Source organism: Emydura macquarii, unplaced genomic scaffold, assembly GCF_026122565.2.
Source record: "Emydura macquarii macquarii isolate MOO-44397 ecotype Brisbane River unplaced genomic scaffold, CSIRO-AGI_Emac_v2 contig_1253, whole genome shotgun sequence".
NCBI classification, from domain to species: Eukaryota; Metazoa; Chordata; order Testudines; family Chelidae; genus Emydura; species Emydura macquarii.
In genome coordinates, this window is record NW_027131390.1 from 24,608,551 (window position 1) to 24,625,306 (window position 16,756).

The 16,756-nt window shown below is 40.8% G+C and overlaps 1 protein-coding gene across 1 annotated transcript in view; it reads left to right on the top strand.

The window, feature by feature from the left end:
• LOC137153866 (sodium/hydrogen exchanger 2-like) overlaps positions 1-16,756 on the top strand; it is a 54,014-nt gene that overhangs the window by 33,499 nt on the left and 3,759 nt on the right. The window contains exons 8-11 of the mRNA XM_067549681.1: positions 1,799-1,963; positions 3,239-3,350; positions 4,677-4,811; positions 9,541-9,607. Coding sequence (XP_067405782.1) covers positions 1,799-1,963; positions 3,239-3,350; positions 4,677-4,811; positions 9,541-9,607 — 479 coding nt within the window. The remainder of the gene's footprint in view (positions 1-1,798; positions 1,964-3,238; positions 3,351-4,676; positions 4,812-9,540; positions 9,608-16,756) is intronic.

The following is a 16,756-nucleotide window of genomic DNA, read 5'->3' on the forward strand; positions in this document are numbered from 1 at the left end:
CTGGTGGGACAAAGTTGGGACAAGCCACAAAAAATTGTATTGTTCATTTATTTTGGTTTTAAATTGTCCAAATAACAAAGAGGGACTAGTGTGCATCAGAATTAAAGACTAGAATGCCATCTTGAAACAGTGTTTCCCTCACTAAAAATAACTAAACCTTAGAATACTGATGTCTTTCCAGTGCGTTCAGTATCTCTTGGTTTGGTTATTTGTATTATTTTTGGTTTTGCTTTATTTTAGCTTTATATATTAGAGTGTTTCCTAGTTACTTTTTGCTGTTTTATGGATTACTGGGAATTTGTGGACACTGACTGTAGCTTATTTTTCATCCTTTTAAGAGTTTTTCTTTTGACCCTGGTTTTGTTTTGACCTTGGTTTTAATGGAACATGCATTTCCTTTAAAAATGAAAACCGAAGGCAAAAACAGAAAACATAGGATACCCTATCCAGGATTGGAGATGCAGTATTTGAAATACTCATATGCAACTATGGAATTAATTATAGCAAAATCACTACTTTACTATTTTACCACAGCTAGTGATATAACAAATATTTAAATATATGTGTTTTAAGGAGGTGGTGCAAATATAGTGGTATTTTTTAGCATGACCTGGTTTTTTCTATCACTTATCTTTTCTCCCTTCATATTAGGAATCTCTACAGTTGCATTTATTGAATCTATGGCTGTTCTTTACATTTAAGGTTCAACTATATTTACTCTTCCTTTCTTTTGCTTGTCCAGCTCTTCTCTTTCCTGTCAGTGCTCCTGCTGTATGTCATCCTGATCCTTGTGTTTAAATCAGTGAAGGATTGTGAACCTGAACATATAGCTTTTCCTTGTTTTGCTTATAAATAACATAAGATCAGTGCTGGTTAGAACAGTGATTGAAGACTGTTGTATTACTTTGAGGTATCACTACTGTTGTGGATTGAAAAATCTCAGATCATCTGCTGAGATTTTCATGACAAAATTACAAATTTTCATTAAATATGAGGTAAATTGTATATACATGAGACTTTAGCTTTTGTAAAGAAAGAGACCTTAAAGTGCAGTGGTAATAATCTACCATCTTTTACCATTTGCTCTACAAATGTGTACACCTGACTTCATAGTAAGAATTCTTCTATGGTGTAGTCTGACAGATGTGTCTTTTGTTAAGAATTACTGTTTTTGGAATGACCACTAGAGGGTGTTGAAAACACTGATTACTAAGGAACTCAGGAATGGGTTGGCTCCTTTAACATGTAGGCTAAATTGCTGGCTAGCGAGAGACACATAGGGCCAAACAATGGCTAAACTTGAGTATCTGTACTGGTATGTGAAGTGAACTAGATCTCCTTCAAGCACTGTTCTGGGCTCTGCTTCCAAGCAGACAGAGGAGGGAGCTGGCTTGAGGGGGCTTCTGGAAGCTGGTGGTTTGATCCTGGTCACTTCTGTTTGAGCTAATGTAATAAGTAAAGGTAATGGAGTTCAGGCTAATTTTGGCCCTTTGGAGGCATTTTACTGCATTACAAATGGCATTCTGAGGAGCTCTGATAACTTACTTCATGTGCCACACTATAGAATTAATATAGGGCACAACTCTGTGTCCTTTGCACCCCCACAAAGCAAGGAGGGCAGGACTGGGCTCTTCACCCTCTAGTTGCTGGACAGCGGACGTCTAAAGGACAGCCAGTCTGCCAGCGCATTGCAGCTTCAGCACAACAGTGTTTTATTTTTGTTTTCTTCAAGTCATGAGTATCACAGTATCAGTGCAGTGGTGTTGTTGGTTTTTGTTTTTGTTTTGTTCCTGTACAGGCTGGAATATTTCAACAGCAAGTATCTGCAGAAGTTCTTACTCCGAGAGTATGACCAGCCAAAATCAAGTATTGTGCTACTCTACGAAAAGCTAGAGAGGAAACACGCCATTGAGCTAGTAGAAGCAGGGCAGTTAATTCATGCGCCCTCCCATACATCTTTGCTGTAAGTGTTTTCCTAGCCTGGGGTAGTGACACAAATAGTGCTTCAGAAGGGCTGATGGGAGCTTGATTCCCTGCTTGAGAATCCTGGCCGCAGGCACACTGTGTCCCTGCTGGTAACACTGGCTTTATCATGTTTGTGGCATCAGGTAAAATATAAATGACTAAAAGAAACATTTTTTAAAATTGCAAAATTTTGTTGAAGTGTGTCATTGTTTAACCATTTGAACCAGATTAACTCAACCCATATTTGGTTTCTCCATACTATGTGACTGGGCCCTTGAAAGATTAAAGTGCTGGCCAATCCCCTGGCGTGTAATGGTTGTACAATCACTTTATATCAGAACCCTTTAAAATCCTAATGGAAATGAAATTTGTCATATGATTCTGCATAGCTGAACCACCAGGTCTGATTTGTTGTCTGCATAGGGTGTTAACACAGACAGTTAATCTCAACTACGGGTGTGGAGGAGGAAAGAGGTTTGCCATAATCTGGAGGCAGGGAAAGGGACCTGGGGAAGGGACCCTCACCCCATATCAAAACTTAAAGCAGCATTACCTGCAGCTCAACCTTTCGCAGCTGCAGCAGCTGCATAGTGAATAATCAGTCCAGATGGTGGGCAGGTGATAAGGGGATCAGAGTGACCATGTTTCCATGCAGATGCCTCTGCATCCATTGGACAAGAACTAACCTTCCCTTCCCAGTGGATATGGAAGATTGTGGGATTGGGAGTCTACACCTGCACAGCCCATACCCCTGGAGGGAACAGTTACTTGGAAACCTTGCAGAGTTCCCTGTCTCCTTCACCCCTCCATGAGAAGAGAGGATGTAGTCCGGACAGATGTAAAGAAAATGCTTTTGTTGAACAATCCCAGAGGAGCTAAACTTCCAGTCTCTGCTCCTGGCAGGGGTATTGTGCATAGCTCCCAGTGAGTTGCACTGAGGTTGCACCTGAACAGTCAAAACTTACACAGCATTTGGTGGCAAAGTTTAAAATAATTCAAAAATGATGGAGAAAATAATTGCAAGTCTGGGCACTTATGTCAGAAATTAAAGTGTGCAGTCTCTCAGAAATTAAAGCGACAGGACTCTGATCCCATCTCTCCCCTGACATTTCTGCTCTTCCATGGTTCTTGCTGTTCACCTTTCCAACCTCCTTGTATTAGTCTAGCTACTCAGCAAACAAGCAGCTGATTGTAACTTTAGCTTCATTAAGTGCCTTTGCAGCTTATTTTGTGCACTAAGCATTGATGAAGAACCCAGGTGTTTTCTTTGCAGCAACAGCAACAGGTCTGGCGTAATGGTCAAAGATTCGGACTCTCTGAATGAAGCTGTGCTGGAAAATATACAGAAAATATTGACAAGGAACTTATACAAAATAAGGAGAACAGTAAGATTTTTCCACTCTAACTACAGTACAGTAATTACATGAAGTGTAAAATATTATTATTCTGATTCTCAGCAGCATGTGCAGATGTTGGGATTATTTAGATGTGCTACTCATGGTCCCTCTGTCTAGAGAGAGAATAGTTGGCTAAGCAAAATGAAGACTAAGACTCAACTTGATGGCATTCCTCTGTTTGTTTGTCTGTCTGTCTGTTTGTAACGTGATCACTTTAGCTCTGTCCATCCTCCCCATACAGTTTAAAAATGTTGACACCCTGAAAGAGAGAGAGAGAGAGAGAGAGAATGGTTAGGGGGAAGAGAGAATGTGAATACATGCAGAGCTCTGGCAGAGGAGAGAATGGGGGACCCTAGTAGGGAGAAAAAGGGGGTAAAGAGAGGAAAGGGGGAATGAGAGGGCACACAAGAGTCCCTGGCATGGCGGTAGGAGCCTGTGCTATGGGGGAAGAAGGACAAGGGGGGGGGACACAGCCCCTGGCATGTGACAAAGGGGGTGATGGAGGGGCAAACAGAACTCCTGGCCTAGGGGAAGGGGAAATAGGAGGGCATACAGAACCCCTGGTGGGGGTGAGGGAGCATGGGGAGATGCACAAAAGCCTCTGACAGGAGGAGAAGATGAACGGTTTCAGGGAGTCCCTGAAAGAGAAGAGGATGGGAGGGTGGTACACATGGTGGTTGTCAGGGGACCCCTGGTGTGTGCAAAGAGCTCGGCCAATAGAAGCAACAGGATGTGTGACCCTACAGTAATAATTACATGAAAAATGTTTTAAAGCCATTTGACACAAAACTTTTACCCTTGGGTGCATAAGAAGTCCTGCTGCTTGCAGAACAATTGCATTATACTATACTGTACTATTCTATACTATACCATCACTGTTCATATGGTGATATGTGGAGCCTTATCTCTTAAATGCAACGTGGCTTAGGCATGAAATGCCAGATCATTAGGGGTGGCTAATGTGGGCATCTTGGCACAGAGCTACCACCTTTTGTCTTCCAGCTGTGCTGAGAGAGGCAACAAGATAAGACTTTTGGGGAAACTATTTAAAAAGTGGGTGGAAAAGAATCAAGGTCTAGTTTTTGCTCCAGTTAACTCCAGTCTGAAGCTGGAGTTTGTCCAGTGTATCCAATGGAGATACTCCAGGTTTACACCGGGGGACGTGAGAGCAGAATTTGGCTATAAAAGATGACACCTGGGAAATTTATTTTTGTGATGCTACATATGGTGCTGATCCAAAGCCCATTAAATAGAAAGATTCCCATTGACTTCAGTGAGAGTTGGATCTATCTGATTTGTGATTTATGTGAGCAGGTGCCAGCATATAACAGGCATACCCTTCCTGGAGAGAGTGGGACAGCAGAGCAGGCAAAGGAGATCCTGATTCTCAGACACAGGAGCCTTCGAATCCATATGAACAGAAGTGATTCTGATCACTCTAGAAAGGAGGTATGGAGACTGGGAAATCTTTTAATTGTAAAGAGGCATGCTGTATGATTCCTTTTCACTCTCTTGTAGATTCAGTGGTGAGGCGTCTCATACTAACAGATATAAATGTTATCACCAAACTCCAGAAAGTTGTTATTTTAAAGAAAAGATATTCTGGTACCTTTTAAAAAAGTGTTTATTGACCTTGATCTGAATATTAGTGAGTATGAAACTCTTAGGGTTACCTGAAAAATTCAGATTCCTGGCAAATAAACGAGCAGTAGTTCTCTATACAGCACAGCTCACAGTTATCATATAGTCTATCAGTGTTATTTACTTAGTTAGTTATTTACTAAGCAGCTTTAATTAACTGATACTTGGCTTTTCTGTTCTAAGATGCTGTTTGTCATGGGGGTGAGGGAAAGAGCTCTGTTGGGTTTCATAACAGGCTGAAACTTTGGGCCACAAGTTGTCATCAATCCAGATGTACTGTAAATTTTTTTTTACAACTCTCTCAGAAAGACAGAGCCAGTTTTGTGAGGTTTTTTATTTATATCAGAGGTTTGACATTATATTTTAAACAATTTACAGTTTTGAGAAGCCTTTAAGAAAGAAAAGAAAAAGACATATAGTATACCTAATTCCTCAGAGGCCCACTTAGGGCGAGATTTACCATTGGCATAATTTCATGACCCCACATGTTCTGAATTAAAAAAGAAACTGACAAAACATTTCACTTTGATGATTAGTTACTGTGTGTGATTCAAACACCATTGACTACTTGGAGTCAATTACTTCCATTGACTTCAATGGGAACAAAATCAGGCCCGAAATATTTAGCTTCCAAAGCCCCAATTCAGCAATCCATATCTACTGAACAAAGTATTTTAGCATATGCTCAGTGTTACTTAAGCACATGGTTAAGTATTTTGCAGAATTGGTTTCAAGTGTCCAAGGGCAAACTGTGGCCCTTAATATGATTAATAATGAAATTATGTAACAGAGCAGAAAAGTATGATATGTAAATGATTAATGTTTCTTTATTTAGCTAGTGATTTCCATACAGCGTAGGAAGCTCTAAACTGCTTTATTTCACTCAGATTTCTTTGTTGAAATTCCAGTCATTGAAGAGCCAATCAAGATATCAAGTAATGTACCAAATGCCTCTACTTCCAGTCCTTCATTCACAGAAAGGTGTTTCAGCTGTAGAAGCAAACAACTGAAAAGATTTAATTTGATCATTTACATGCTGATTGATACTTATAATTCAAAATAGATAGAAGAGAACATGGCATGTGCTTGTAGAACATTTGGTATAATTAAATTTAAAAAGAGCTATGTTGAACTAATGCTAATGTTGTGAGCAGCAAGATTAGATATTTTAAGTCAGGACATTCAATGATTAACCCTTTCGTACCATCAGAGACATTCTCTGTTGTGCCTGTAGGTGATATTAAACTTCCAGCACTTGGGAAGATTCTTTCCCTGAATAATTGTATTGGGCCTTTAACGTGGCTGACCTCTGTTATGTCCTTTAGTAGAGTGAGCAAAAGCCAGAACACTTGCGTTCTATCTGGTGAGTAAGCCATGGGTCGAGTCAGCAAGATGGCTTATACTCTATTCATGCTCACTTTTCAAACCTGTGAGGGAAGTAGGTATCTCAAGATACAGTCAAGGCACTGATCCTGAGATGGGGTTTATGTAGACAGACCTCATTACTGGATAGGGGACATAGCATACTTCAATGTAGCCTGAGCATTGCAACACGTCTTTACTTTATGTTAATTGTAATATGAAACTATCTAAAAGTTAACAACTGGTATTTGACAAAGTTAAAGTTAACAAAATGTTAATTTTATGCTTAAAGTGACTGTCATGTCACCCTGTTTTGGTGCTAAATGCACCATTTTTGGACCCTGTAATTAGAACAAATGTAAATACTTAGACCCTGATCCTGGAAACACTAACGTGCGTAACTTTACACACTAGAGAAATCCCTTTCCAGTCAGTGGGACTACTCACCTATGTAAGTGATTGCACAATCAGGGCTTTCACTTAGTCATTTTCTGATGTCACTTTTTACTGCAAACAGAAATGAAGGCAATGTGGCTAATGTATGAAAATTCTAGGAAGATGTCTGCATATATGTTCTAAAAGGGTCTGAATGTATTAACTCAGAACGATATGGAGTGACAAATAATAGCATCTGGTTGTGTACAAATGAAGAGGTTTTTTTTGTTGGACTAAATTAAAAATCCATGGATAAAATGGATTTAAAAAGCCAAATATCTTCAAATTTTCTATTTAAAATTTTGAATGATGTCATTTAGTTTAGCGTTTTATGCCAGGTTGACACAGTCTATATTCCTGCAGAAAGGATTCATTATTGAAAACCCTGTAGAACTCTAGCTAGGAACTTTGGAGTCAAGGGAAGAATTTGATCCCAGGATTATGAGACAGATATCAGACCATTCTACCAGAAAAAACTACGTGCTCTTGTTCCATGCAGTATTCTATTCTGCATTTTACCACAAGATGGAACTATTACAATTACATTCACAAACCAAAACTGAAATCAAAGAAAGCTGAAACAAACTTTAGTTTTGTATATATCCTCTGACTGGCAGCAAGAATCTGAAGAATTAAGAGGGACGTGGAAGCCAGGTACAAGGGATCACTCTAACAAATGCAGTGCTAGTGGAGTTTGCATGTCATCTTCCACTTACAGTCTATTTAGAAAAATGCTGCCTGATGTGGCAGAGGCATCCAACAAGGGAAGATTGACTTATATCTCAACTGTTTTAACAATTTAGGGACCTGATTCTTCAACCACGTGGCACTTTTCTTTCCAGAAAAAAATAAAAGGCAAATGCATTTAAAAGATGTTACTCACTGGAGCTTGTTTAAAAACAGGTGAATGATTTCATGAAACATTTCAAAGATGTGTCTATTTCACAAGGTTTGAAATTGACCCATTTTCTGTTATTTTTTTCTGAAATTATTTTGCAATATTTTTGTTACAGTAGTATTTGAAATCATTTTCAAAATTTTTCATTGACCAAAAGCTCAGTTTTCAATAACAAAATATGGATTTTAGTAAACAAAAATGCCTATATAGATTTAATTAAAATTTTCTGGAATCATTGGTTAAAATATCATAGAAATTTTCATGAAAAATGTAAAATTTCAGTAATGTCGACATTTTTTTTGGTAAAGGCCATATTTTTCTGCAAAACACTTTTCATGCAAAATGTTTCTATCAGCTCTGTTTTTTTTACTTTAGTTGTTCTACAGTAACAGCTAGCTCTCCAGGCCCCTTTGTGCTGGATACTATATTTATACTATACACATATATGTAAGAGTCCCTGACCTGGTGAGTTTACAATCTGAATAGGCCAGACAGATGAAGAAAGGAAATGTAATTCTCCCCATTTCACAGGTGAGGAATGGAGACACAGAGAGATTAACTGATTTACCTGAGATTACATAGGACATCTGTGGCAGAGCTAAGAATTTAACCCAGATGTCCTGAGTACTAGGCCAGAGGTTTAACCTGAAGACCATCCTTCTCAAAATTTCATTTTCATGTCGTAGTTTCCCCCTCTCTTAGGGGAAAGAATCATTGAAGCGCGCTGACAATTCAGGGATAAGATCTCCTATTACCGTTTGCTGTAGATATGTATCACAATGCCTGCTCTATATTACTGGGAATGTTTTGGGTTTCTTTTTACTGTACATCTAGGATATGATCCAACCCAAAATATCTTAGGTGTTGAGGTTTCTGAGCCTAATACAACACCTAATTATTATTCAGCACCAGAAAATACTTGCACCTGTAGCCCTGGAAATTTGCACTAGCCCTTCCCTCTATTCTTTTGCCAACACACATATACTTCCTTCTCTACCTTAAGTGGCTCATTTGGAACTGCCTGTGAGGTATGGCCGTAAATGACATATTGCCTTTAGTTACTGTTTCAGGGAGACTCCATGGAGCATGTGCTGAGAGTCCTTGGATGCGCTTGGGGATGGCTTTCCAGGGAGCTAGGCCACTGTTGTTCAACTCTGAAAGCCATTGTTACTAAAATAGTCAATAAAACTGCAAACAACGGATTGAGGGCATCGGGTCCCTGGTTAAAGGGAAAAAAGAAACAAAACAAAACTAGGCTGGGAGGTGGCCAGAGTGATTTGGCAGCTTGGATTTCTGGACGTGGATGCCAAATCAAGGCTGTATAAAGGACTTATTTCCTGTTAAAAAAATACCAAAGAATTCTGCATTGTGCTAATAGAAATTCTTGAGGAGTGCAGATTAATGCTCGAGCAAAAGGAGAGAGCACTCATTAGCATGAGCTTGCTACCTAGCAAGCTTTCCACTGGCTACTTGTCATAAAGCCAGGGAATAAGTGTATTTGGCCTTGCCAAGTTTCTGCTCAGTCACTTGGCTGGGTCCTCATCGCTCCAGATCTGCTGCTTTCAGCTCATATATGCTAAATGGCTCCCTGAGAGCTCAGGCCTCTTTCATCAACATGAAACAAATAAGTGTCTGTAAACATTTCCTCCTAGAAATCTATGCTGGGTATTTAATTTATTTTTAGAAGCATTACTTTTCTTGTATTCTTTTGGCAAAATTAAAACAAATGGAAACTAACGACACAGGGATTGTGAATGGTTTATGTAGGAAATATAAGTGTCCTTAATGGATTTACAAGCTATCTCCATAAAAGTCCTAAACTACTTTCTTTCATAATCACAGAAGAATGACTCCGATTCTGCACATGGTGGATCTGATACAAAGCCTAAACTGCGCCGGTCTTTAACTGGTAAGTTGGACATCGTCTGAGTGACCATGCTGATGTTTTCCCCGATGATATATTCCAGAAGGTAAAAATGGGAGCTTGTGCTATTTCAGTGATTCATTAGTGGGGTGGTTAGGATTCACTGGAGCACTGGGGGCAAAAATTTCATTTTTGCACACTCACTTTTCCCTGAGGAACTGATTGCACTGACTAAAGTGGGTGGGCACCTGTTTGACATACCCACAGTCAGTCATTTGTGCATACAAATGAGGCTGTCAGTCAATTGCATACCCAATTTGTAGTTCCAGTCTGGGCTTTACACAGGTAAAGTGGGAACATGCCCACTTACAGTCTGTAGCATGCACAAACAAAAGTGGAGGCTGTACGTATAGTCCTAACATGTTAGATATTGGAAAGTAAAATATACAGCCTTAAGATGTGCACTACCAGATAAAACACACAGACGTCAAGTATTTAGTTGTCCCTGCACGACAGGAGAGGTAGTTGAGGCTAGAGATGGGACAACACCACTTCTCTGATGTCTACAGCTAGGGCAGATACAAAAGGGTGGGACACCACATATTCACTCACAGCTAAGTGTTCAGATAGTTCACACCTATGTTTATATTGTCCCTTCTATTGTGGGACAAAAGTCTACAGGGGAGGAGTGAGAATGTGCCCTGCCCTAGCAGAACAACTGCAGGTGAACAAAAGCCTATTCTGCTGATCTGTAGGAGAATAACACGAAGATCTGGATTTGGAAAGTTACTGGGAACAAAAGTTTCAAATGTGGGCACCATAATGAGAAACCCAGTCCTTGTGCAGGGATTCTCAGATCAGTTACCGAGGTACGTAAATGTCAATGAATGAACATGCTAAGTAAGACCGAAGTCGTGTCCTTTTGTGACATTTAACCAGTGATAGGAGGGAAGCTGAAGTCACCCATTATTATTATTTTATTCAATTATCTTGCCTTTTTATCTTCCTCAGCACTGTGTACTCAGTGTCCTTTTCATAACTAGAGGCTGCTAGTACATAACGTCACTAGTAGGCTTGTATTGTTGCACAGCTCTCCCCCTTCTTCATTACTGATGGGTCAGTGCCCTCGTCTATGGAAGTTGGAGACAGTCCAGTGTTGTCGTTGGAGGCTCCAGGACTAAGCTCTGCCCTCCAGCTCAGGCCACCAGGTTTTCTGCCTCTGGTGATGGAACAAACTGGTGGTTCCGTTTCTCCCAAGCATTTTGTTTTAAAACCTCTATTGTTTTTGTGCAGTTACAATTTATAATCTTCTTCCTGCTCCTCCTCCTCCTCCCCTCCCGGATCGGGTAAAGAGCAGCATGGTGGCTTCAACCAACTGGACCTGCCCTTGCAGCACCTCCTTGCCTGAATTCTCTGCCCCAACTCAGGCCTGGCAGAGCTGTCCTTTGCAAACAGCTGGCTGAAGTCTAAACGGTGTTCCCTGCAAGAGGCAGCATTTCCAGGCTCATCAGAGGGTGAATTATGCCCTGTCAGTTCCTGGACAGCTGATCCTCACACTGCCAGGGAAGAGGGTTCCGAGTTAGATCGGTGTCGGGTGCCCACCCTGCTCCGAGGAGCCCAAACTCCAACACTGAAAAGCACAATGAGGAGCTTCTGAGCTTTCAGGGAGAGTCTAAGGACGGGGAGGAAGCTATCTAGCCAGGTTAGGTGGTAAGTCTGGGCTGGAGAGGGGGAAAAACCTGAAAGGATCCAAATTCCTTCTCCTCCCTCCTCCCAGAACTGAAGCCAGTCATCAGCTCTCTGGGGAAAGAAGCAGGGCTCCTATACCACCCCCTTACTCCCAATAGGAGTCGGGATTTTCATGATACTCAGGGGTAACAAACCCAGAGACTCTGGGTCCCAAAACTGACAACAGCAAATGCAGCGATTACTGTTGTTATTGAACAAGTGGGGTGAAATCAGGGGAGACACCCCTTCTTCTTTGCCTTCTCTGGCACAGACACTGAGTTTGCTGGAGCTTTTCTCTAAGACATAAGCTCTCCCAGCGCTCTCTGTATCATGCTCACTGCCCGTCCAACACTGACCAGCCGGTCCCCCCTGTACAGCCCTGCTTCTGGCTGCAGCCTAATGCCAACTCTGCCTGTCTGCACCCTCACTTTGCCAGGAAAAGGGGCTAAGACTCTGAATGGCAGGAAAGGGTCTCTCCACCTCTCCCACGCGCCACAGGGCTGGCTCCACATTAAAGCCAGAGAAGCACGTCAGGTAGCATGTGACCAGCACTGAGGTTTATGAGGATTCCACTCACCATGGAGCTGCACCATCGTGGGATTACAGAGGGGTAAATAACAAATTCCTCCCCATGTTCAAAATGGTCCTGACTGACTGAGGAAAGCGCCAGGTGGTGCCAGGTTGCTTCTACACTACTTACCTGGGTGCTAGCCAGCTTGAGGGAACAAGCAAGCAGCCTTTCGGGCTTCTGGGGACATCTAAGAAGCTACTTCCACAATCAAAGTATGTGCACCAATTCTCCTCAGTTGTGTATTATCTCCATCTATAAACAGCCAAGGGAAGATGTATCACATGTGCATCATCCCCCCCTCCCTCCCCCAAAAAAAGGGGAAAAAGGCCATCTACAGGATTTTTGTAGGACAGGATGTCAATCAGTGGTTTGCAAGGAACTCATTAATATTAATAAAATATCTTCCCTTTCAAGCTTTATTAGATACATGGCTTCCGAGCAAGCATCATAAGATCCAGATGAAGATATCTGATCTAACTAAATAGTAAACTGAAATGTTTATATAAAAACAAAGACATTTAATAAATTTGGGGAACCTAAGGTTGGGGCAGCAGTAGCCCCCCACCAATGAAAGACATAGTCACACCTATGTCCTGTGAAGATAGCTCACAATTCCTGTACAAGACTCTTCCTTCTGATCTGACCTTTGCACTACCAGAGGCTGGTAGCAGTCACAGCAAGACACAGATCACATGTTACACACCTATGCCTGTGCAATGACAACATGCAGATTGCTATCCAGAGAAACAGACCTATTCACAGCTGGACAGTTGCTGGAAAGTTTGTCAAAATCAAGAAAATATCAATGATTTTTATATTTTTATATCAATGTAGAGAATTGCTCACCCAGAAGTCAAAAGAGACATGGCTCTGGCCATAATTTTACCATAATGGTAAAGATTTGCAAAGATCCAAAACTTCATTGCATAAGTCATTTCCATCCGTAGCCAGTTATCTTCAAGGGCTAGGATTGCAGGTGCATCTCAAGGGGTTTCTCAGAATGCACCTGCAGAAATTCCTTCTGAGGACAGAGAAGCATGCACTTGATGCAATCCAAGATTAGGTACCATTCTCAGGTTGCCTCTGAATGCTACTTTGTGGGCAGGTAAGTACAGGCAACATGCTATAAGTGAATCTAGCTTTCACTCTATACCTTTGCGTATTCACTATGGGAGCAAGCATACTTGGAAGACAAATTTCCAAAATCTCATAGTATATATACAGTCTTTTAATTGATTTTGACATTTTGACACTTCCAGCAAGGTGTGTCTTAAAGAAGAAAACATCAAACCCCACAAACATGGCCATATAGGATTGGAGCAGTGGTCCTTCAAGTCCAGTATCTTTTCCATGACAATAACCAGTACCAGTTGCATCAGTAAAAGGTACAATACCTATGAAGAAGGCAATTAAGCTACTTGCAGTGGAAGGCTCCTCCTACCTCCCATTAGAGGTTGGCTTATGATTGAAGCATGAGTGTTTTAAACCAGGGAGTAACCAGAGGTCAAAGCTTCTCCATGGCAATAGAAATAATGTCCTGGGTAGAGAAGAATCTCCTACCTTTCACGACAGTTCACATAAAAAATGCATAAAAGAGGAAAGGGAGGAGTTTAAGTCCTACTCCATGTCCTCCACTGACCCGGAAGGCATTTTGGACTTGCTAGTCAGTCATAGTCCCCACATTGTACCTGCAGAAAACACCAGACCTTCTGAAGCAGGGACTCCTTCATTCAGACTGGGAACACCAACAGTTAACAATCTGAGCATCGGAAGAGGAGTGTACTTCATCATGGATTCTCCATTAACCTCTGATACAGTTTGGTACCCAGACAGAACTCAATCAGATATTTCATTTGTTTATCTGGTCAAATTTATGTTTCTGAGATGAGGGGAAACAGAAAGCTCATTAGGGCAGGGACTGCCTTTTTGTTTATGCAGTGCCTAGCCCCATTAGGCCTGGACCTCCAGATGCTACTGTACTACAAATGTAATAATAATCCCAAAGTTCTGGTGATCTCATTCACATTAGAGTTTCTCCAGGTGATTTGGTTGGAGTCCTTCATCCAAGCACCTTAGAAATGTGAGTACCAGCCATAGTGGCATTTTGTAGACAGGCCCATTGGATTCTCTGTTTGAGTATCAGGTGCCAAGTTTAATCAGCATGACAGATTAGACCAGCCTGTGGCTGGCCTTTCTCATCACCATTACCTCCAAAAGGCAAGTTTTGGAATGAGTTCCCATGTCCTTACAAGAAGCACTCTGCCTTTGTCATGAGGAAAAAGTTATTCTTATCGCTTCAGACACCTTTCTGTTCAAGGTAAGTTCCTCTTCCCACAATTCCTGGGAAATAGTTTTCCCATCACATGGTTCTAACCCTTGGAAGGTTGTGTCATAAATGGGAATTCCTAGCGTTTTGAAGATCTGTCTCAAGCACATAAAGCACATGTGCCAGTTGTACCCTGTTCACTCTTTTGATCCAAAATGCCAAAACCTTAGGGCCTCATAGTTGCTGCAGGCAAGATGTAAAAATCCCACATCGGTTGGCATGCTAGGCATCTGGGAAAATTATTCGCAGTAGTCTGTAGCGGCACTGGGGGGAAAGTGTATGATCCTCATCTGAGGAAGATTTGCAAAGTAATTTTCTGTTCGCCTGCAGAGACATCCTTTGGTAAGAAGGTGCTTCTGGGTTGGTCCCCACATAATTCCATAGTTTATAAAACTCTTGCTTTATGTGTGTGTGTGTGGGAGGGAATTATTCCTACCTTTTATTTTGCTACAATAATTAAACTCTGCTTATCCTTTCCTGCCCACCTGCCCCACTGTGACTAAGTGCTCGCTACTTCCTATTAGTAATGAATGAGGAGAGAAGCTGTACAACAGAATGAGAAATTTCTTATCTGATCATTTTATTTCTGGTAGTAGTTTCTGTCCAAATTCAACCCACCCTAGTAGTCCATAAAAGACCAGTATATAAACTTAAAATTTACTCTAAAGGGAGACTTAGACTTATATTATCTTAAGTTTTGTTTCATTCATTATATCAATTTGTCTTAGTGCTAATAATTGGTTGCTGCAGTGTTTCTACAGCTGTGGAAATACTCTTCTAGTGGCCAGAGCTTAGTCCTCCGAATTCCATAGGTGGGGGGCATTAACCCATTAATAATGAACTCATAGAGAAGCTGTAACAGAAAGAAAAAAATATTCAGGCAATAATTATCATTCTTATGAAGTCGGACTTGTCTGCATGTAGATTCTTCTGTGTGGTCTCCACCAGAAATGCTATGAGATTGGGTTTTATGGAATATTTTATATCCAGTCCTATTCCCCTACCTCTGTGGCTTAATGTGTCACCTCTAGGATCTAACCTGCGATGTGCACAATGTTAATAATGCATTTATAATGAGTACAGGAAATGCCCAGCCTCAAAGTTAGCCTTATCAGTGTCACCCAAGTTAATCAATCAGTTAGCCTGAAAAAAACAACACAAAACAAACAACAATATGGTAACTAAATTACAACTCCATTAGGAACAATTTTAGTAACATAAAAACTTGAGTTAACATTGCCTGGTGATGGCACAGCTAACTGTATCATCACTGCAGCTTTCTCCCTTCATGAGAATTTAAAAAAGAATCCTTATTAGTTATGGTCCTGAGTCAGGAAACCATCCCTATTCAGCAAAGCACTTATATTTGTGTTTGATTTTAAGCACGTGCTTAAGTCCTATTGAAGTCAATGGGACTTAAATATATGCTTAAAATATATGCGTAAAGTACTTACAGGGAATTAGTGCTTTCCTCTTTTGTTGTTTATTTTTGCCAAGTGCTAACAATGTGCTCTGTACAAGTCACCAATACCAAGACAGTCTGTGTCTTGATGAGCTCGCAGTGTAGAATGCAGACATAGAAGACCAGAGGCACATGACTGTGTGCTCTCAAAATCACATCCTTCGTCCTCAGGGAGCTGAAATCTGATTTTTCTCATTTTTTAAATGTTTTAATATTAATGAAGAATCAAAGAAATCTACATTGCTATATAAAGAAGCTCAGGTTTATTGCATCTGTGGGAAGTACAAAAGAAATCTTTCAGGATGCATAGCAGCAGTATCCTTTCATGCTTTGAACCACAATGTAATGTTCAGTTCCTAGGCCTACGAGAGATACTGTATGTGAGATATTGAACTCTGAGTTTTCACAGTGCTTAGCACAAAAGTATTTAGCATGTTTCTGTATACATGACACAGGGGAAAATTCAATGTTTATTGACTGCTTCTTCCAAAATGATGAGTGTGTTCTGTGGGGAGGGATGGGTGTAGTTTTGGTATACTGGAGGAATATAAGCAAAATAAGGATATTTCCTTATGCTCTCTTTGCTTCTTTCTTTATTCTGTTGTCCCCCCCTTCATTTAAAATTTTGAAGCAATTTTTTTTACTAAAACAAACTGATGATATAGTAGTCATACACGTTGTAACCAGATGTATTAGCACTGTGTTCTGGGATGTTGCAAGAGGGGGCGAAAAGGAGAAGTTTGCTGACATTTGTGAGTCCATATCGTATTCATCACAACATGAACTCAATATATCCTGTAGGCATTTTAACCTATACTTCATATTTTACTTATTAAAGCGGCATTGTTCCCCGGAAAAATATGTGGATATGGTCTAGTGATCAGAGCAGAGAGATAGAAGCTAGAATTCCTAGGTTCGGTTCCCATCTCTGTCATTGAATCAGGGCGACCTGAGGCAAGTATATCTTGGACATGCAGTTGCTGACAGAACTGGAAGAGAACGTAATCCATCCAGTCCATTAGTTGTACCTCTAAACGCCCATATTAACATGGTTTGTTTTGAGGGCACCCAAATCTTCTTCCATAAGATTTATACAGAACAGCTGAT